Source organism: Botryllus schlosseri, chromosome 13 (assembly GCF_051294905.1).
Source record: "Botryllus schlosseri isolate E-star chromosome 13, Bs_hap1, whole genome shotgun sequence".
NCBI classification, from domain to species: domain Eukaryota; kingdom Metazoa; phylum Chordata; class Ascidiacea; order Stolidobranchia; family Styelidae; genus Botryllus; species Botryllus schlosseri.
The window spans coordinates 7,463,396-7,484,556 of record NC_137248.1 but is presented as its reverse complement, the minus strand read 5'-3'; the positions used below and the strand labels follow the sequence as shown (position 1 = coordinate 7,484,556).

General features: G+C 41.7%; 3 protein-coding genes across 6 annotated transcripts; 1 reads left to right on the top strand and 2 right to left on the bottom strand.

Moving 5' to 3' along the window:
- Positions 1-1,402: 1,402 nt before the first annotated feature.
- Positions 1,403-5,867, bottom strand: LOC145453177 (uncharacterized). Its single transcript, XM_080331156.1, has 3 exons — positions 5,490-5,867; positions 4,488-4,539; positions 1,403-2,743 (listed from the first exon to the last, which is right to left on the bottom strand). Exons 1-3 carry the CDS (start codon positions 5,561-5,563, stop codon positions 2,549-2,551), a joined length of 321 nt encoding a protein of 106 aa, XP_080187282.1. The 5' UTR covers positions 5,564-5,867; the 3' UTR covers positions 1,403-2,548.
- Positions 5,868-11,425: 5,558 nt separating this feature from the next.
- Positions 11,426-15,440, bottom strand: LOC145453169 (sterol regulatory element-binding protein 1-like). The gene has a single exon (XM_080331148.1). It carries the CDS (start codon positions 14,650-14,652, stop codon positions 11,497-11,499), a length of 3,156 nt encoding a protein of 1,051 aa, XP_080187274.1. The 5' UTR covers positions 14,653-15,440; the 3' UTR covers positions 11,426-11,496.
- A 2,973-nt stretch (positions 15,441-18,413) lies between these two features.
- On the top strand, positions 18,414-20,135 carry LOC145453156 (CREB/ATF bZIP transcription factor-like). 4 transcript variants are annotated; one of them, XM_080331099.1, is made up of 4 exons: positions 18,414-18,572; positions 18,645-19,312; positions 19,383-19,442; positions 19,599-20,135. In XM_080331099.1, exons 2-4 carry the CDS (start codon positions 18,673-18,675, stop codon positions 19,787-19,789), a joined length of 891 nt encoding a protein of 296 aa, XP_080187225.1. In that variant the 5' UTR covers positions 18,414-18,572; positions 18,645-18,672; the 3' UTR covers positions 19,790-20,135. The 4 variants fall into 4 exon arrangements, with proteins under 4 accessions (XP_080187225.1, XP_080187227.1, XP_080187228.1 ...); XM_080331100.1 differs by having other exon boundaries at positions 18,429-18,572; positions 18,671-19,312; XM_080331101.1 differs by having other exon boundaries at positions 19,383-19,793.
- The last annotated feature ends 1,026 nt before the right edge of the window (positions 20,136-21,161 follow it).

The following is a 21,161-nucleotide window of genomic DNA, read 5'->3' as shown; positions in this document are numbered from 1 at the left end:
GTGTCGTGTCCAGAATATTGCATTTAGAGACATTGTTGTTTGGATACTTTCCAGGTAAAGGCACATTGAGCGTTGCTGCTAAGTGAGGGTATGCATATCCGACAAATGCCAGCTGAATGTTAAAAGATTCGAATATATTATACCGGTCAAACAAAAAACATGACAACATAAATCATTAGGACTCAGCTGCTGACATCAATCGGTTATTATCCGAGCTGTTCTTTATTTTGCGCTGTTTCGTGACGGCTCAGAATAGTGATATTATGGATTCTACGCACAGGAAGAATTTTGCGTACACTGCCCACTGCCCATGTTCCTTTTCTCAAAGGTTTTACGAAGCTCACGCCGATATCTCAAATACGAATCTGAAACTTGATCGCGTGGTGGACATTGTTTCATATATCCCAGTGGTTCTCGACGTATGGGTGGATCGCGAGATGTTCATAACATTCAAATTTGGGTTGCGGTTTAAAAGGAGCGATGTTGACAATATTGTCGATATTAAGCAATCATCATCATCATTGGTTTATTAGCAATTTTATCAGTTCAATACACCACAAAAAAATGCGATACAATGAAAAGACAGGAAGATGTCGAAGCGACAAGGAGTAGTCTATGGAATCTGACACCCACCTTGGCCTAGGCGATGTAAAGAGGAGGCATGTACACTGAGTGAAAGTAAAGAATATAGTATAGAGAAAGAAAGCGACAAGAAATAGGGCGGCATGTCATGGGAAGCGAGATCGATAGGTCAGTCGTGGTCCGGTAATCTTGAGGATGGACTGTATTTATTTAGTAGTAATTGCTTGTATTTCGACTTGAATGTGGACATGCTCGTCGACTGTCGGATGGCCGGCGGGATACTGTTCCACACATCAGGTCCGGCATATTTGATAGAGCGATGATCTTTTCGGTCGATCATATGATATTTGGACGACGTGGACGCGCGTGTGTTGTACCTGTGCGCTTTTGATTCAGAGGTAAAGAAGTCATTGAAATATTCGGGGCAACGACCGCAGTGAAACTGATACAGAAACTTGGCGATTTCTAGTTTCCGCATATCTTCTATGTTTAGGACGCCGAATCTCTTCAGCAGCGACTTATTGGATGGGCAGCCAGGCCCCTTTGGGGCCCTAGCTATGATTCGGAGCACTTTATGCTGTAGTTTCTGCAGTGGCTTGAGTGCAGTTTTACTGGCAGCCCCCCAACAGAGGATGCCATAATGTAACTTCGATTGGATTGAGGATTTAAAGAGTATCAGAAGAACCCATGCTGGCATGAAGCGCCCAAGGCTGTAGAACAGGCCGCACTTCGGTGATAATTTAGTTTCTAGGGACTTCGGTGTATTACATAGGACTCCAGCAGTATACGCTGAACCACAATAGTCTCAGCAAACAACTGCTTCTTTTGAGCGTTTTTCTTTATTCTTGCCAAGCTACTTTATATAGGACAGACAGTTCAAACAAAAGATGTGGATAAGTTCTACAATACCAACAGTATGCTGTGCACTTGTGCAGCAATGCCTAAGTGTGAAATTTTTCAAAATTAAGTTTCATAATGTCGAAAAATGTCCGAATTTCCATGTAATCGTAAACGACTCTGCTGCGCGATATTGCTGTAGTCGTAATCGCAATCAATTGCATTTTTGCATTATGATAGTCCCATGCATGGCTCTAACCGCAGTTCGGTTGTAGAATCACAAATATACCACGGTGGGTTAGTCCCTGTGTATTGCGCACATACACAGAAAATCAGAATAATGAACAACTCATGCACATAGAAACGAATAGGCCTACCGTATGAAAAGTTGGCTGAATAGGCACAGCAACGCTTCGCAGTAATTATATACACACTGAAGATTGAAGAATGCGATGACCACGTTGCATATGCAAATGTACGAAGCTGGATCTGCGGGTAGCCGGGTATACATAAATATATACCCTTGACATATTGAGGCAGCTTAGACAACAATTGCGGCTTTGAAAATATTGAGTCGACATTGTTGTACGTATCACATAAATATTTTTCGTCATATATCCGGATATCTCTGGTACTTGACCACAGCAGAATTATGTTAACTGGATTATTTGATTATTTCATGGGCCTATCACGCATGAGCAGTGACCAGCATGAGCATACTTTCTAACATCAGTAAGATGCAATAATATATTGTGCTTCGGGCCTATTTATTCAAGTAGGATCGCAACAGTCTATAATCCAGTCCTTCTTAAATCCAGTTTGCATGCCTCTTATTTACATGCTATAGGCCAAGATGGGTATCTGATTAAAAGGCTACTCCAAGTCGTTTCGACACCCTCCTGTCTTTTCATTATATCGCAAGCTTGTGGTGTATATTGTATGATAAAAAATTTAATAGATGATGATGAATCCCGAACCTATTATTCTTACCAAGAAGCCGCAGCTGCTCCCCGGTCAGGTATATGCAACGGGAATATTTAAACTAAAGTGCAAATACATGCTGATGGAAAAGGAATTGAAAACGTTAAAAGGTGTGTCATAACACGACTACATATATGTCAATGCATATTCAAAATTCAGACGTTTTTGTGTACACGGACTCGTTTTTGCTTCCTCGTTTCGTACGCGTAAAACGAAATTTGGATTTTGAATGCTTGTTCTTTTTTGTGTAAACTGAGTTTTTCTCGCCAACAGTCCCTTCTTCATCCATATTGACTTCATCGAAGTTACGTCCACTGTATCGGAACTTCTCATCATCGTTAGTCTATAAAGAACGAAGAATCCATTAAATATTCCCCGAAGTTAGACGCTTGAGTTTCTCTATGCATTGGGCATAGCTATAGGCTATCTTGTTTTGGAGGATTCCAGAAAGTCACTATTGATATCACTTGATCGGTGTGAAATAACAAATACGAAATGGCATTAACCTGTTTGAATCGTAAATTGGAGTATGGTAAAGTTCATCTTCTACACCCCAGTCTGCCAATAGGTTGATATAGTTCTATTCAACAGATTCCGATGAAAAACTGACTATGGGAAGTGTTGGAATGCCGGACTATCCAAAGCGAACCCTTTAACCTCAAACGCTATTCATTTTTGCATGCGAACCGGCAATTCAGATGTACCAGGGGTAGACAGACTTGCTTCATGCGCGAGCCGCATATCAAAAATCTTAATTTTAAAAGATCCGCAGCACACCAATTCAAAAATACCAATTGATTCCGTCACAAGGAAATGTTATAGGCTATCGAATGAAGTTTATTATTGTTTGGTGATACTATAGAATGTTTACATTCTATAGTGATACTGTGCGTCTCCACCTGGGTTGCGAGGTGTTTGAAATAAGGCTATAATACGACGACAAAGCAGTGCGGTGGCCGTACTCACCTATGTTAGCCCGGAAATTATCGTAACCTGGGCTGCCGTGATTAATTATCAAGTTCATTGTTGAACAGTGAACACGATCATTTATCATTGGCTGATGAACAAATGAACGGAACATGTACATTTTTCGTTTGAACTCGATTCCAGAGTTCAATTGCGAAGTTCTAGCCCTGTAGTTCTACATTTCCCAAAATTTCACAAGTGTTGCGTAAACCATGAGGAAAGAAACAACACGAAAGCAATATGCATATTGTTAACACGTGATAGAATCCATCAATTTATAATCAGGTTGAACCTCTCTAGCAAAGAGGCAAAACGCATGTGCGTGTGCATTGTGCAATAGGGCTCTTCAAAAATGACATTTTTTCTCAAATCATACTGGCTACTTGATAAAATTGTTAGGTTACCTAATTTAAGCCTAGACACAAAATTTGGTTCAATTCCAGCCAGTAACCGCTTTGCTACAGGAGAAGAAAGTTTCTATTTATTATATAAAAATAAATCATAAAAAATTTGAAAATTTTCTGTTCACCCCATGAAAGTGTTAGGCTGTCTATAGAAACGATGCTCACCAAATCTGGTTCAATTCCAACCAGTGGAAGCGGAGTTATTGCCGTCGAAAAATTTTGATTTGAATAAAATAGTATTTACGGTAAGCACAACTATAATCAATAAACAAAGAATCGGTCTCCGTAAATACTATTTTATTCAAATCAAAATTTTTCGACGGCAATAACTCCGCTTCCACTGGTTGGCATTGAACCAGATTTGGTGAGCATCGTTTCTATAGACAGCCTAACACTTTCATGGGGTGAACAGAAAATTTTCAAATTTTTTATGATTTATTTTTATATAATAAATAGAAACTTTCTTCTCCTGTAGCAAAGCGGTTACTGGCTGGAATTGAACCAAATTTTGTGTGTAGGCTTAAATTAGGTAACCTAACAATTTTATCAAGTAGCCAGTACGATTTGAGAAAAACAGTCATTTTTGAAGAGCCCTATTGTGCAATCACTAAAATGCTGCAATCATTAAAGAACGCATCAAAGGCTAGAGCTGCGTGCGACTCGCGAGCCGGTGCGCGCCCCTGAGATATACTATAATAATTGAAATATTAGACTTACTTCGGCATCATCTCCGGATGTCTGTGCGATGGCATTTTGACTCACTGGAGTTCTTAAAATGCAAACATTATTACTTAGCTACAGAGTCTCATATAGAATACGCTACATAACCATGAGTTACGTATAGGTTTTAATGAATGAATCACCGCTCTTGCAAGCCGATAATGCTATCCATGCATGGCTACACTACATTTGTACATTGTCAGTTCAAAGCAATTGCAAATATTTTACCTGGTATGGCGCAAAGATGCTCCTCAAAATACCCTAAATCAGGGACGTCAGCTTCAATTTGGGTCACGGGCCGTATTCAAACCTTAATATCGCTTCCGGACCGGACCAGACAAATAGAATCCCAGTGTTATCTCCAGATCCACAAACCCCTTGTTTTTTCGGTTGGATGCAGCATTATCGTCTAGAGGCCCTAGGGCCCAGATTCTATTCTATCCATGATGTCAAATATTAGGGATTATAGGCATAGGGGCACTATTCTAGCAACTTGTAACACACCTTTACTCGCAAACTTGTAAATTTGAATTTCTATGATCTCTTTTTTAGAGGTGATGCGGGTTTAGGCCAGCCCTTATTATTAATCTGCTGGATACAACAAGCTTTTTTTCATTTACTCATAATTGCTTCGCGACCCGGATCTGACCCGTGGGCCGTATGTTTGACATTTCTTCCATGTTTACGAGACTAACTACATACGCCACTCAAGCACCGTGTCTTGTGCTGTATATTCGATGGAAACACCCGCCTTAAAGAGTTCACATTAACGCACGTGTTCAGGACAAAAATTCTTTCACCTATTCAATAACAGCCGTTATCTTGACCGATCTTGATCTTACTATATAGTAACTCAGTAGTAAGTGGAAACTATATGCCGTCTTCACACATAATATTGCCATACATACTTCGCTGAAAGGAAGTCAATTAGTCATGCAATTGCGTTTTTGCATACATTCGCTATCGAAATGGGTCGTCGAGAAATGATTATGAACTCACTTTGCCGACTTTTGATTCGCGCAACAAAAGAACAACCTGTCCAGTATTTTTGAGAATCGACTTGACTCTGACATTACAGCGAATAAGAAGATTTCGCCAGTTATCAGACGTTTGAATAATTGTTTATCAGTCCAACATCTGATATTCTGCTGTAAACATACAAGAATTTCGGTGAATAATGGTCCTGATAAGTATGTTTTTAGGCCTACTGATGTCTGTTAAATGTTGCAAAAAGTACACAATCCAATTCTATCTCGAAGGACAGTGGATGACCCACGGACGGATCCAATGCTATATCTGCATTTCACTCCGTGTACTGTAGCTTACCCTACGCGCTCCACTCTCCTACAGGTTACAGCCCGATAGCTAACAGGTCACATTTGGTTTTACTATACTTTCTATATCATGCTGACTTCCTCATCTATCTTGGTAAAAGACCCTCGGCGCTATTTCCAAAGTCGTTGATAAAAAGGAAATGATACAAGACCGACGTGCTGGTTCACTCTCTCACTGCATTGCACTACTTACGAGCTACACAGTTTCTATAGTCATGGACAATATGCGCAATAGATATATAGTCATGATGCACGCATGCTGATAGTTGATGCCGTCATATTATGTGACATTACCCGTTCACATCAATTCTCGGTGCTTCCCATTACTGTCATCGTTGCTATCCAAACAGAATAAAGAAAATGCATAATATTGTAAGCTATGCGTATGTTACATATGGGAAATTACTCTTACACACACAATTGTATCTCTATGCAGATGAGGTCATAAAGTAGTGATTATTGATAGAGAAGTGCAGAACTGAAGTGAAGTTGTTGGGGCTATATGACCATATGTGCTGGGCGCAACGGTCGTTTTAATACTTTACCCCACCACTGGGGCGTCAAAATGTCGGGTATGTCACGGAAGGCGAGATCGACAGGCCAGGTCGTGGTCCAGTAATCTTGAGGAGCAGCAGCATTTTCAAATACTCGTGACCACAATCGATTACATTCGAAACAAATCCGATGTAACCGTAATCGTAATCGACTATTTCATATGTCTAGTCGATTTCTTTACGGAAAAAAACGATTACTTTTTATTTGTACAAGGACCATGACATAAACTAAACATTGAACATTCTTGAACAGTGAAGCGAGTGCGAGATAAACCAGGTTAATAATGGCAGAAACGTCGGATTTTCAAATGCCACTGCCCATTATTACGTCACAAGTATTAAATTTGCTCGTCATTGCGTAATGAATTATCATCCACACGTTACGTAGTAAATAGATATTCGGAGTAAATGTAGTAGTGTGAATGTGTGATTGTATAATGGGGTTGCCAACTTGCCATACGTCCCGAATTTCCCACTGCACTGTTCAAACTGTTATGTTCGTGCATTTACGTTTTAGTGTCGTGCAACTCTTTCTTTCTATAGGATTAGTAATTACAGCCAATCATTATTTCCTCGTGTGTCGTGCTTGTATTTATACCCTGTGTTCTGTTGTCTCGTGGTCTTTCATTTAACTGCACTCGGGATCGTGTCGCTGCCGTAAATAAGTTATACTGATTTCTTATTGCAACCTCGTCGCATTGAGTTATTGTTCAAACAAGATCAAGAACATAACAATTGGTGTCAGAAGTCGGATTCATATTTTTTCTGCGACTGAGATACATTATGGACGCAAGTATATTGAAGCTTCTAGAGAAGCAGCAGGAAATGATGGCTGAACAACGCGCACAGCACAAAGAAGATATGGCACAGCAAAAGCTGCAGCATGAGGAGGCCATATCGCAATTGGTGCAGAGGTTGAGTCCCGGTGCGTCAACATCTGAAGCTACCGCTCCCAAGTTTGATTCATTTGTAAAATCAAAGGAGAAGTGGGACCAATATCTGCAACGATTCAACCATCACCTAGCAATTTACGGCATTTCCAAATTCCAACATGGAGAAGAAAAGGGCGTGTCTACTCTCATGGGTCGGACCTGAAACGTACTCGCTCCTACGTAATTTGTTTGGTGCCGCTGATGTCAGTGCGCAATCCTTCGACGCGTTGACTGAGAAGTTGTCTATACACACTTCAAGGACTCAATTCATGTGCAAGCTGCCAGGTACGAATTTTACAATTGCAAAATGCAGCCTGGACAATCGTACGCCGATTGGATCGCTATACTCTACGCGGAATCTTCAAGGATTGCAACTTCACATGCTGCAGAGAAGGCTGTGATCAGAGCTACGTTGATGAGCTAATGCGCGATCTCATCATTAAAGAAACGCCGTACGCGGATGTGAGACGGTATTGTCTAACACAAACCAATCCATCCCTCGACGACGTTCTCAAAGTAGCCGCAACATACGTGAGAACGCTGGAAACTGATCGGGTTATCCAGGGCGAGAGTAGCGACAAAGAAACTTCCATCGTCAACAAAATGACGGGAAGTTATCAGAAGGGGAAAAAACTTCCAGATCCATCCAGGGCAACTTCTCGGAAAGACTGAAATCCTGCAGCCGCTGTTTCATCGATCACCAGAGAAAAGACTGTCAATATCGACATGCAGTATGTCAGCAATGTGGTCGTAAAATGTCATATCAAAGCTGTGTGCATGTCTACCAAACCTAGTATCACGCAGCAGGTCACATCCGTCAATTTCTGCTCAGTGCCGCTCCTCCCCTTCGACATCGATCAATTATATCGACGAGTAGGAAACCAGCTCCGGATCAACTCCAGCATCAACGGCATTCCGTTGCCGACACAGTGGGACACTGGTGCACCCTCCGCCATGGTGGGATTGACTGGGTACAAAACTTTGGGCTCTCCGAAACTCTCAGCATACCATTGCTCTTTCGTAGCGTACGGCGACAAGCCACTGTTTGCTTTCAAGTCGTGCCAAAAGTGAAAAAAGTTCATGACTGAATTTCGTCAGCATGTTTATATCACTATATTTATTCATTTTTTATCCTCATTTAGCCCCCGCGGTCAGATTTACCGGTATATCTGGTTAAAGCCCACGTTGTTATTATTAATTTATTGATGTTGCTAATTCGTGACATCCCTGCTACATACTTTTGCTATATAATGTGGAGCTCTGGCCCCTTCTCTCTCCTATATCTGTTATGGTATAATATTACGTCACGTGACTTATCGCATAGTTATAACCCAGTGCATATCAAAGTTGACTCAGAGAGACTCATGTACGCTAACCTACTGCTTGTATCCGAATTGATATACCGTCCGTACAATATATCTGGAAAAGGCAATTGTTTGTGTCTATTGAACTACAGTCAAGAACTACACAGGACGTTCGTGTCAGCTACTGCCAGTTAAGTATATACTATAAGCTGCTATCCGTAGACCACGGACTTCCCGTATACAATCGCAGACTGACAGACCGCTCTCCATCCCCGCAATTTGAGAAGACTAAATGAAAACTTTCGTGAGACGCACGCAGAAATTGTCGCATTTCTTCACGGGTTGCATCATTTTCCGCTGTGAACGTCCCGGGTGGCATTTGTATTGTGGGGCGCGGATTGGGAGTAAAGGATTATTCGCCGCGTTCATACAGCGCGATTATGGGCAATGGACACATGCACAACGTTTCGGCTAGGGTGGAATTTAAAACAGTGTTTTAAACAATGCCTTTTAAAAGTTGTATAATTATGCCATAATTGTGTAATATGCTTACCAAACCATGTTGTATATGAGCGTACGGACGACGATTATCCGATGTAGCAGACCTATACGATATGGGATGGTTGGAACCCTCGAAATAGTCGGTTCAATAGCTATAGTAGCCTACGTAGATACAGAATGAATGTTCTATATGATGATGAAAGCCGACAGTAAAAATGCCGCGAGACGATGTAATCGCCTGTTTAACGATATTTTGGTTATGTGTAGCCTATATGGCATGGGTTCATTTCAAAGAGTATTTCGTCAAAGGAGTTATATTTAGCCTATATTTTCAATTGTGAATATCAATCCACTATGACGTGACAATTGAATATGAGTGACGTCACGGCTTCAAAAAAAGAGTGTTTGTTTTATATTTATTTTTGTTTTTAACAGAACCCTAAAGTTTTGGCCAAGGGCTTTCTATGGTAGCACACATCGCGGAGTCGCATGTTGGCTGAACCGAAACTGCATGTGTCTTGATGTGTCGTGGCGCGGTAATGGCCGCGGCACCGGAATGCCTGTTTCAATAGACTACGCACATTTTTTTTATTGACGGGGGAGACGGGCGTGTCAAAACCAAGATACTTATAGAGACATATCGCGAAGCGTAAACAAATTTTTCAAGTTACTTCATTCTCTCGAAGATACTCTAAAATTATATGTTGATTTACGAAATAATTTTGTGTCCCCTATGAGCTCGATCCCTATCCCAATTGGAGAGAGAGTCTTTATTTTCATCCAACCAAAATGCATAACACACGGCAGTGATGGCGGTACAGAAAATATGCATGCACATTGCACATTGTGCACACAGTATTCGGTATTAGATAGGAATGATCGTGAAGGTCATCTAGTCTGATCACACCAGCATCAAACAGGTACACTTGACTCTAAACAGGGAGGTTTGATTACGGCCCCGGCTGGAATGCAAATTATTGGGTGCGAGAAATCGCAAGCTATAAAGTTGACCAATGGGTATATTATGACGTAAACAGTAAATGACGTCATTTAAGAAGAAAGTTGTCCTCTCCTTTCATCGCAATCGTTGTATTGAAAATATATCTTAAGTTCTATGAAGCAAAATAAAGGTATTCGCGATTATACTTTCCAATGTAATCGTTCAAGTTTATTCATAAAATTTCATCATGGAGTAGTCTTTGAGATCAGACTACTCCCTCACTTTGCTGTAAATCTTAATCGCGAGGGGGTTACCGCACGCCCAGAAGTGTATAATTGTTGATCACACAATAGAGACCTGAAAAACGAGGACAAATCCTTCTAAAGGAGGACGTATGGTAACCCTAGTTCATTAGATTTGGCGTTCTTCTCATACAATTATACTCTTTCATTCGCAATGTATTTCACAAGAGAACCATGATGGAACAGACGTCGCAAGGACTGCTCGCGATGCGAACTACTACAGTAGCCAATTTAGCATGGCTATTAAGCGTCCAGCCGGTACACTACGCGGCCGTGTACGCTATAAGTAGGCCAATCGAAATGCGGTCGTGACTGCCAAAAAGATTGAACGCCTCTGCTTGAGAGAATGAGTATTTGCTCGTCTAATCGATGAATGATAGATAAGGTGTTTTTTACTGAGATATGAGTCACAACGTTATGCGAAATAGCCTACATAGCGATCATTTTGTTTTGTTGTCAAGCTACACAATTGGCCAGCAAGGTTTTGCTGAAAACAACGAAATTGTGGGCATACCGCATACCCAAGATAATTACACGATGTGGCATAGGCTACCTAGCATAGCCAATAACCACTCCAAGTTCATCGCCTACTGCCGCCCTACTTACTCAAGATTTTACACTACTTTGACATCAGACGTTTTCGAAGTCAAATGAATTTTACCAATCCAGCATTTGAACAGTTTTCATCGCTTTTATGAGTGAAATTGTCGTAACAATTTGGCAATAAAGTTCATGTGCTCATACAACAGAATTCAAGTTCACTAAATACGGTGATTCGTGGCATTACTCTGCTAAGATGCTTCTAGTAATTCTGACTGCTGCGATTGAACAAAACTTGGCAGTGACGCATCGCCCAATCTGTATATTCAAACTAAAGTCTCGAAAGGTCTTGGAAAATTGCTACTTATGTATTTTTATTCAAGCAATCAGCACCGACTACTTTGGCTATTTATGATCCTCACACATTCATAAACTATAACTCGCTTATGCTATGATCGTGACATTTTGATGTGGATATGTCATATTATACCCTTCACGAGCTGGTATACTCAGCAGCCTGGCTCATCATCATAATAAGAAGAGAAGATTTATTACACTATTTACAAGTATCATAAAAAAGTACACACAAACGTCGCATTTCAAGTCGTAACAGACGCGGGACTCGACGAGCCCAGTCTCAAAAGCATTCGACGACAATCTTTCATACCCCGTTGATCGCCTATCTTCTCTAAAGTACTCATAGCCTTCGACACCAGATCGGCCTTTTGCCCCGGCACCGACAGCAAAGGATACGGCAAGTGTCTGCTGGCCATCATCAGCGCCGCGGCCCCCTCCCTCGACTCGCTGTTCGATTTGTCGGAAGGGTGACGCTTCCTCAACGTTCGACTCAGCAGCTGCTGCGTTCTCATCGGACAAGCGCTGGCCATGAGTCGCTCGATCGCCTCATTCAAGTACACCAGCGGCATGACGGCGGCCATTTTCCGAGCGATGCGTCTCAAGGAGCAAAGGTCACGATTAAATCCCGAGAGAAGGCTTATCGGCGCTCGTGCCGTCACATTGTCAGAGCAATAGACATGCTGCCAAACCATCACTCGACATGACAAAAGCCAGTCGCAAGTAATAAGGTGAAGTGCGTTTTCGAGCTGGGCATTTGACTTCGAGCAAATCAGACTCTCGTTCAAAAACTTCTCGGCAATTTCACACTTTCCATTAATTTTAGTCTCCACCGTGAATTTCTGTTTCTCGTTATAATCTAGCTTGGTGCAGTCCTGCCGAGCGGAAAACGCTGCAAACAGTGACAGACATATGGGATTGTTACTGGCTTGAAGATGCTTCGGAATGTCTTCAATATCCCGCACCAACTGATTGGCCAAATCGTCACTTCCACACTGCCAATGTACAGCGACAGAAATCATATTACACCACCAATTCCACACTGCGTCCGACTTTCCTCCCACAACGGAGCAATCCCTCGCAAGCTCGATATAATGAAGAGCAGCGCCGCATAAATCCACAGCTCCAGGTATATCAGATTTCTTCGACGCGTTTTCAACGTCAGGGAGTACCAAGGAATGCAAAGCCTTTGCAAGCATTCTTCTAGCGAGGCATTTTCCAAAAAGTTCAACGACGTCAACGTGGTCATCGTTCGGAAACAGTTCGGTGTCTCCACGAAAATCTTTTTGTGAAAGAGCCTTTTCTTCGTGGATGAAAGCACGAGTTTCGGCGTGGCAAATCCATTTCAAAGTAGAAAGTTTACCAATCTTATCATTCTTCACCAAGTACCGCACTTTCGCGAACAGCAGCTTCGAGAAGAACTTGGCCACTTGGTTCGTGGAACGCTTGCATCTCAACGCCGCACCAAGGTAAATTTCAACCATACCTCGCCCCGTAGCCCCGGCGGATTCCGCGTAATTCACAGCAGACAATGCAAAGAACAGAGGACACTGCTCGTCTGTAGCACGACCAGCCAACCTTAGTTCATTCAACTTGTGGTATATTCCTGCAACATCCCACGAAGATCTCATCTTGACCGACGCTGCTTGCATTGATCTACGGTGAGACAGGCGTCTGACAATTCTCAAGCGGCCTAACAACACATATACCGAAGCCAGTAAGAACGCTTTGAAAGTGTGAAACTTGGACACGTCGTGAGGTTTATCGAGCTGAACAAGGCATTGATGAAGTTGCTGGGTGGCCGCAGACCAGTTGCGCTTGGCAATATCACTGTCTGCTTGTTTTCGGAACTGCCAGTATTTGGATGATTTTCCAAGAGATTCCGACACAGGACGATGCCAGACGAAAAATTTGAAGAAAATCCCCAGGGTGACAATAATATTCAAAAACCATGCCAGGTTCCAGCCCCACGATTGTTCAAGGTAAGACTGTTCCTGTCCGAGAGTCTTTCTGCCTATGTTCACCGCGTCAGAATCCACGCCCACAAAACTCGGACTCAAGTAGTTGAACATTACACCAATAGGGTTCAGTATCAGCATCGAGACCATGAATAAACCGATAGATGCAGAACTGGTCAGCCGCCTTTTAGAGTTTACTGCTTCAACTTCGGCAGCAGTCATACATTCATCCATCGACTGAGGGCTATCAGCCACGGTTGAATCCGGATCAGAATGTGGCGGTGTCGGAAAGCCGCCAATAGGACCGAAGAAACTTTCCGGTGAACCCGCATCGGAATTCATATCAATGGGAGCTTGCGGGCTGTTTTCAATGAGATCACGAACTGTGACTTTGTTGTCAGGATTCAAATGCTTTCTTAAAAATGCATTTTCCGTCCTCAGTCGCTTATTAGCATTAGTAAGGAACTTGATATAGTCTATCGCCTTTTTCAAGACGGCTGCTTTGTTAGATTTTGCGTCCTTTGTCATGAGCATATCACGAAGCTCCGCTATTTTATCATTGATGGAGCAACGGTATCTTTTTTCGATCGCGTTATGGGACGATCTTTTCGGTGGTTCGTCTTTTAGTTGCATGTTGTGTTTGTCTTCAAGCGCGGCAGGAGGTATCGCTCCCAAACTCATACCGTCATCCAACGTCATAGGGACAGTGTGCTGTGAAAGCGGTTTTGAGTTAGCGGCGTTGGTCACTTTGGTACCGAATTGAGGGTTTTGTTGGAGAAGACCAATGAGATCGGTTTCCGGAGTTCTAGTTGGATTATTCCCATTACCCACAAAATTTGTAACAGTTGTGTTCTGCAGCACTGCAGTTTGGGTAGCGGATACCATCTGCACGGGAGTATTGTTTTGCAATTGAATGGTGTTGGTGGTTGTCGGCTGCACAATGAATGGGTGTGGTAAGTTCAATAGGATCGGTTGTTTATCAACAGTAATCGAATCATTACTAGGCATTACCATGATGGGAACCGTGGAGTACTGTGCAACGTCAGGTTTGATTTCTGGAGGTGACGCTGGTTGGATAATTTTTTGACCAGTCGGTACAATTTGCGGAGGCGATCTTGCCGCTAATGTGGGGTCGGTGAATGATGTATCACAGGCCGCTGTTGCAGCGTAAGGACGAGTGGGAGGGGCATTTAGCAAGTCATTCAGAGTTTGATTGCCAACAGTTTCTGAAACAGGCGACTTGATTACGGCGCCCTCCTTGGGGTCTTTTATAGTCTCCAATATCTCTTCAAGGTTGATTCCGTTCATCCAAGACTTGTCGAACGATGAGAAGTCCATATCTCGTGGTAAATCCGATGGATCAAGAAAGCAGTTACTAAGGTTCTGGTCATCAAAATTCATATCTAGGAAGCCATGATCTTCATCATGGATTGTTGCAGCCATCACTGCCTCAATATGTGTTATAGTACTTGCAGTTATATCCTTGGTAGATAATTGTAATAATTCTGAAAGAAGAAATGAATTACCAAGTACAGCACGCACATCTTTAATAGAACAACAGTAGATGGTCAATTAGGTAGAATGGGTTAGCCCCAAATGGAAAATAATTTTTTTGAATGATATACAATTTTTATTTCATTTTTTCCATATCAACTTCAAGTCGAAACCAAGTGAACATACTTTCTTTTATTGCACCGCTTTTCAACTTATCTTAACCTTTGTCGCATTAACAAATATTGTGAAAAAATAAGCTACTTTATACCAAGTCGACTAAACAGACACATCTCCCCCCTCTTACGAATTGATGTTTGGTCGATTTTTGTTTAAAATGAAATTGCATAGAACTAAAGAATAAGAAATAGTAATGCTGCAAAATGAAAATAATTTGGTCTTTTCATAATTGGTCAACCGATCGGCGATCGATATGACATTGTGTTGGAGCCGCCACAACTTATTTATGAAAAAAATATACCAAAAACAACGACATTGAGGCAACGGTTGATGCAGGCATCACGAGTATACCGCAGAAGCCCTTACTGGAATCTCGGTACGTTTTGCCTGATATAACTGGTGACGTGGTGAGCAGCCATGATTCTCCAAGTTGAAGTAATTTTAGTAATTGAATGAAAAAAATAAAACATAGTGTGAGCACGATTCCATACAGACGCAGAAGCAGAACCCAGAGTGGAATCGGTGGCAACGGCACGCGCAACGTCAAGCGAACATTTATATCTGATCACGCCGATTACAGACAGACAGACAGATTCTTTATTCGTACGATGATTGTTCACACAAATATGTAAAAAAGACAAACACAGCGATATGACCACATCAAGATGTGTAGTCTTCAAGTCAGCTGTAGTCAAGGCGTAACGTTAGAACATTTATATCATGCAACTGTCGGTCAGTAACACTTCAACAAAAGATTAAACAACAAAACGCAAACGCAAAACAGTGGTAGTAAAAAAAAAAAACTGTAACACTAGTTCAAAATAAATACCAGATTATACTCTCAGGTCTCAATATGTAGAAATGAGCTGAGACTTAAAATTCCGACAGAATGATGCAAATGACAAACCTCTGTGCTCTATTGATAAGGAGTTCCAAATCCTTGGACCAACAAAAGTTAGGGATCTCTGGCACACACTAGCGGCTAAATTCTTTATAAAGATATTTCCAGCGGTGGCGGATCTAGTTCCGTGAGAGTGGACACCGGCAGATGGCGTAAAGATGCGGCTAAGAGCAGAAGGGAATTCACCATGGTGATATCGGTACATGGTCTTGGCAATTTCATAAGTGCAGAGGTCGCGCACTTTCAATATCCCCAGGGATTTATATCTTGGAGAAAGACGCTCGTATCGGCCCATGCCACTTATCAAACGGATAGCCCTATTTTGGAGAACTGCGATTTGATTCAAGTAGGTATCGTAAGTTAACCCCCAAAAGATGATTCCATAGTCGAGGTGAGAGTGGAAGAGTGAAAAATATATGTCTCTTAGTACAGATCTAGGGATTAATGAATTATGCTGACGTCACAAAGCGATAACAGAGTCAGGATCCAGAATAAGGCGCTTTACAATGATCGCAAGCAAGCGTGGCATTTGTGCAACAACGAATATACGGCGTAACCCTAGTCCGGCGCATACCAGGTCTATTTTAGCACATTGTGTCGTTTAATAAATAATTCAGTATCGAATCACAGCGAAAAATATTTCCGTCGCGCGGATGAAATTTTTCAATCACGCGAGAAATCCGTCTGTCACGCACAACATGTTGTCGAAAACAACCACCGATTCCAGTCTGGGGCAGAACCATAGAACACAATATTAATTATTATAAGGCCGACTAATGCATAATTACATGGTAATAATCATGTACATGAAACATATCTGGTAACCGGCAGTAAGTTAAACCTCACCAATATTATTATGTACTGACATGAACATGAGCAGCAGGATCCAGCTAACGCTATATAACACGCACCGTCAGTGTCGGTATTTCAAAATTTCTCACGGCTGGCTGATAAGTAAATACGGTACCCCCCACCCCGCCGTAACCCCCTGATTGGAATCGCTGGCCTTTTTGCCTGATATACTTAAAAAATGAAATATAGTGTGAGCACAGGACACTGATTCCAGTTCCAGACAGGTAACCCATCGCCGATACACTCCGTTGCACGTGCTGTTACAATATGATAATGGTGATCCCTTGTATTCTACATACGCAAAAACCTGCACATTGCATTCAAAGAGATACGAAGCCTGAACGCCACAACTACACCGACAACTATCATACGATGCTCGCCTACGTCCAATAGTGAACCCAAATTTCATCGATGCTTGATCGTTCGAGCAGTGACGTAACTAAACAACAAACGCCTGAAAATCACGCGATGGTTCGAAAAGGCAGTTGCCAGCTATTTGACGATAAAAAAATAGTTAACTAACCTACCGCAGGTTAGGTATTTGTAATGAAAACCCGTCAATCAAAAAATGCTACTGTTATTTGTCCAAATGAACATAGCAGAAACTATTTAGAGCAGCATGCCTGCCTAACACTCATTGCTTTGTACACAGGGATTAGTATTTTGTAAATTGCCATATTCCAATCTTCTATTGTTTTTATATTATCTTCTGGTATTTCGACGAGTCATATCTATCATAATCAGTAATCCTAATATTTTAATCCTCTGAAAAAACAATGTACAATGCGACAGCGACATGCAAGACAATGGGGCGGTCGAAACGATCAATCTATCCATTAAACTACAGATTACTAACCTACGTATGTTAGTAATCTATAATTAAACCATAGCCTTTATAAAGGTTAGTAATCCATAATGTAGCATCCACCTCGGGGTGCTAGTATCAATGCCCGATGTAACGGTGTTATCGGTCATGTCAATCATGAACTTTCGGCCTCCTCAATCTTTTTTATCTTCCTTCACTGGTCTTTCTCCGGAATTTATCGCAAAGATGCTGAAAGAACAGCGACGCAGGGGATGAGGAATGTAGGAGCCAGACAAACCACCGTCCCAGTGGCGTAACCAAATGTGATAACTCCCCCACTCCCCCAATCCACCAGAGATGAGCATGGATTAGGATTAGGTTTTGAAAATACAGGATTTGTGAAATTTTGTCGGATTTGGATTGGATTTGGATCAGACATTTTTTTCAGAACGGATTAGGATTTGGATTGGATTTACCTATTTTCTGGGAGATTGAAATGTCGTGTGGCGAATGGCGACAAACTTTATTCAAATCAGTTATTAATGTACTTATGGTTACTAAGTTATCTTGAATCAAGTGAATCGTTGGTTGTGAAAAAAAAATTTCGAATCCCTCCATTGCATAAATTAGTATTTTTTTCTGAATTTTCAGTTGGATTCTGATTAGGATTGGACATGGACTTGAATAAGAAGAAGTAATGGATTAGGATTTGGATTTGGATTTGAAGGTTCGGATTTGGATTGGATTAAGACATAGAAATTTCAAATCCACTCATCTCTGCAATCCACCTATCTATTATTTTATGGCTCACTGGTTTTCCGTGCATATGTGCTCTTTGGCGGATATTCCATTGCTAAATACATAAATTTATCACTGTTTCTATATCGTGGGCACCGTCTAACTTTAATATGCTTTGATAATATTTATCCACTGCACTAATATTAGGTATGCTAACAGAAGCCGAGCACAAAACAGGAAGAAAACAATACCACGTGACCAGCGCAGAATGCCACTGCGCAATATTGCACAACAGTCTAGACTTGGGTCGTGGCTCGACGTTGAAGAAACGCACATAGCGGTTATCTGCGCTGAAGTCTATATACGTTCATTATTTTCATAGTACGTCTTTCGCTGGTGAGTTCGAATTTGGATACAGTGTGCCGTGTAAATTTAAAGAATTATTATGGATATCTTCGACGATTTCAGCCTTCTATCCAACGTCGATTTTCCAGAAATGACTACAATTGACGATGGTGAGTTGTCGCCTGCAACCACATCGTCGTATGATGGGAGCGAACATGGAGAAGTTCAACTATTTGACAGTCTTCTGAGTGACGCTGCATCCCCGGAAGATGGACTGGAATATTTGATGTCTCCGAATTTGATTTGTGATATCGATTCCGATCCCGGGGCCATGTTGTTGACTAATCTCGCATGTAAAGCGACCGCTGAATCCGCGAAAAACGTTCGTGAAGGCGGAGATCATTATTTTCGGAGTACAAAACGATACAAGTATGTCGAGACCAAAGGTGCTGCCGTGGCAAGGCAAAACAGGATTAAAAAAAAGAAATATGTTCAAGGTTTGGAGAGCTCTGTAACAAAACTGAGAGAAGAGAACGTCGAATATAAATCAAAAATAGACTCTTTGCAAAAAGCAGTGGAATCATTATCTAAAGATGCTGAATACTTGAAAGGTGTATTACAAAACCAGAGTGAACTGGCAAAAATACTCGAAGCGGTAACGTCAATTCCTGGTATATCAGTTGATCCAACTATAAAGTGTGTTAACCCGTCTTCGTCTGGTGCTAAACGGAAAAGAAACCCAGATTCCGAAGAAGCCGCAGCAAAAGCAAGGCGAAAAGAAAATGACTATGGTATTTGCCTGAATATAAAAAATGGCGGGGTTTCATTTGAATTCTGTCCGCATTGTAATGCATTCTCCAGCTCGCATCCTGCCACGTCCTCAAAACATCAATGACTCGAAATACGGAAGGCCCAGCTATGGTCGGTTAATATTACTTATTTGCCTTTGTTTCTATGTGCTTTGAAATTCGGAGCAGAAATTCTGTTGCCTTGGTATTTTTGCTGTCAAGGTATAATTAAGACTTGTACAATGTACATTTTTCGTATACATATGCTTTGCTTGTACTTACTTTTCAGATGCCACCGCGACCACGTGGACTGCGCCAGCTTCGGTACATTTGTATCGTTTCCAAGTCAAACTTTGCATTTTATCAAATTATTGGGGATCATTATTTAAACACAAAATTACCTTCTTCCAACGTAACAGGTTTCTGAAGACCGAAGTGGCGTTGCAAGTAATGCACTGCATTAAATGGGATGTATCCTGAGAAAGTTCCCGTTGTGGTTTGTAAATGAGGAAATCAGCCAGGCTGTTTTCTCGATGTCATGGGTCGGGTTAGGCTTAAACTTGAACTAATTTCCTAGAATTCTATTTTCAGATGAGCAGCTGGATCGCACTTGCAACAATGGGATTGTTGCAGTTCAGCCTTCACGTCCATATCTAGGTAGTGTATTTATTCACATTAACATATCAATTGGCACCCGATTTGCAAAGTTTGACTTGGAACATTATGTTCTTCCGAGATCTTGGCTTGGCGTCTGATGCATGTTTACTGTTTGATTATTCCTTTTGATATAAGATGTGTCGCAATAAATTGATGTGTGGGAGCGGGAGGGCATAGTTCATATAAGATATAACGGGTGCTTGTCACTGCTACTTCAGATATCTTGTTGGTAGTTGCCGGTCACTGGTTGTGAGGTGACCGTACAAAAAGTGAAGGCCAACTACTCGTATCGACTATGCCGCGAGAAACTAGTATACGACTATGCCGCGAGAAACTAGTAAGAGCTTAAAATTCGGCGATGGTTAGGCGTGGTTATTGACGGGTCCCTTTTGATTACTTAGGCGATACGGCAGTCCTAGCATAGAACTAATCATTCTGGAGTAGAAATTTACCATAGTGACTTCCAGAGGTCAGTAACGAAGTACTGCTTTTTGGAGTAGATTTTTCCTACTAACACTACTTCTCAGTAGTTATGATATTAGACTACTTCTACTTCACAGTTTTCAGTTTTGTAGGCAAAAATAATCGTAGAGTACTTGTGAACTTCTACTTGAGTAGAAATTGCAGCGTTACTTCTACTCGAGTAGCGACGGTGGCAACTTTGACCACCTCTGGTGACTTCTGCTTGAGGAGCAACGAGAGCTGCTTTCACGCCCTATGCACTAAACTGGTGTCCCGTAGGAGTCGAGGGCAAGCTGCGATCAAAAGTTTGCGTGAATAAAAATGTTAGAAGCATCTTCGTCAGTTTTCGAATGAATTATCGGTTCGATCTTTATGCGGATGCTAATTTTCCGAAACTGATAGTGTGATCACTTGCAATTGATGAGCTGGACCGATGATTGAAGATGATGGCTTGCCTATATTGTATGCTCTCAATGCAGAAATTGGGCGCGTATACTCAGCTTAGACACGCCCCCTTTATGATAGTGATGGCATGGAAGGTTAAAACTTGACGAGAGAATTATAAAAATATGAAATTAGGTGTTTATAGAGAAAGACGTGAATTGGATGCAAAGCGCCAATTTTTTTCAGTTGACCGCTTCTTCGCGCCCCCTTCCGAGCTTTCACACCCCCCAGGTTGGAAACCACTCCTATAGACAGCAGTGATGAGCATCGGAGCGGAGTTTTGCCGATT

Bases quoted from the DNA above. Each gene is read 5' to 3' on its own strand.
- LOC145453177 (XM_080331156.1), bottom strand. From the start codon at position 5,563: ATGTCAGAGTCAAGTCGATTCTCAAAAATACTGGACAGGTTGTTCTTT. The intron at 4,540-5,489 runs GTGAGTTCATAA...TTGCATTTTAAG, and splicing joins GCGAATCAAAAGTCGGCAAA to AACTCCAGTGAGTCAAAATG. The intron at 2,744-4,487 runs GTAAGTCTAATA...CGTTCTTTATAG, and splicing joins CATCCGGAGATGATGCCGAA to ACTAACGATGATGAGAAGTT.
- LOC145453169 (XM_080331148.1), bottom strand. From the start codon at position 14,652: ATGGCTGCAACAATCCATGATGAAGATCATGGCTTCCTAGATATGAAT.
- LOC145453156 (XM_080331099.1), top strand. From the start codon at position 18,673: ATGACTACAATTGACGATGGTGAGTTGTCGCCTGCAACCACATCGTCG. The intron at 19,313-19,382 runs GTATTTGCCTGA...TGCATTCTCCAG, and splicing joins GCGAAAAGAAAATGACTATG to CTCGCATCCTGCCACGTCCT. The intron at 19,443-19,598 runs GTCGGTTAATAT...CTTACTTTTCAG, and splicing joins ATACGGAAGGCCCAGCTATG to ATGCCACCGCGACCACGTGG.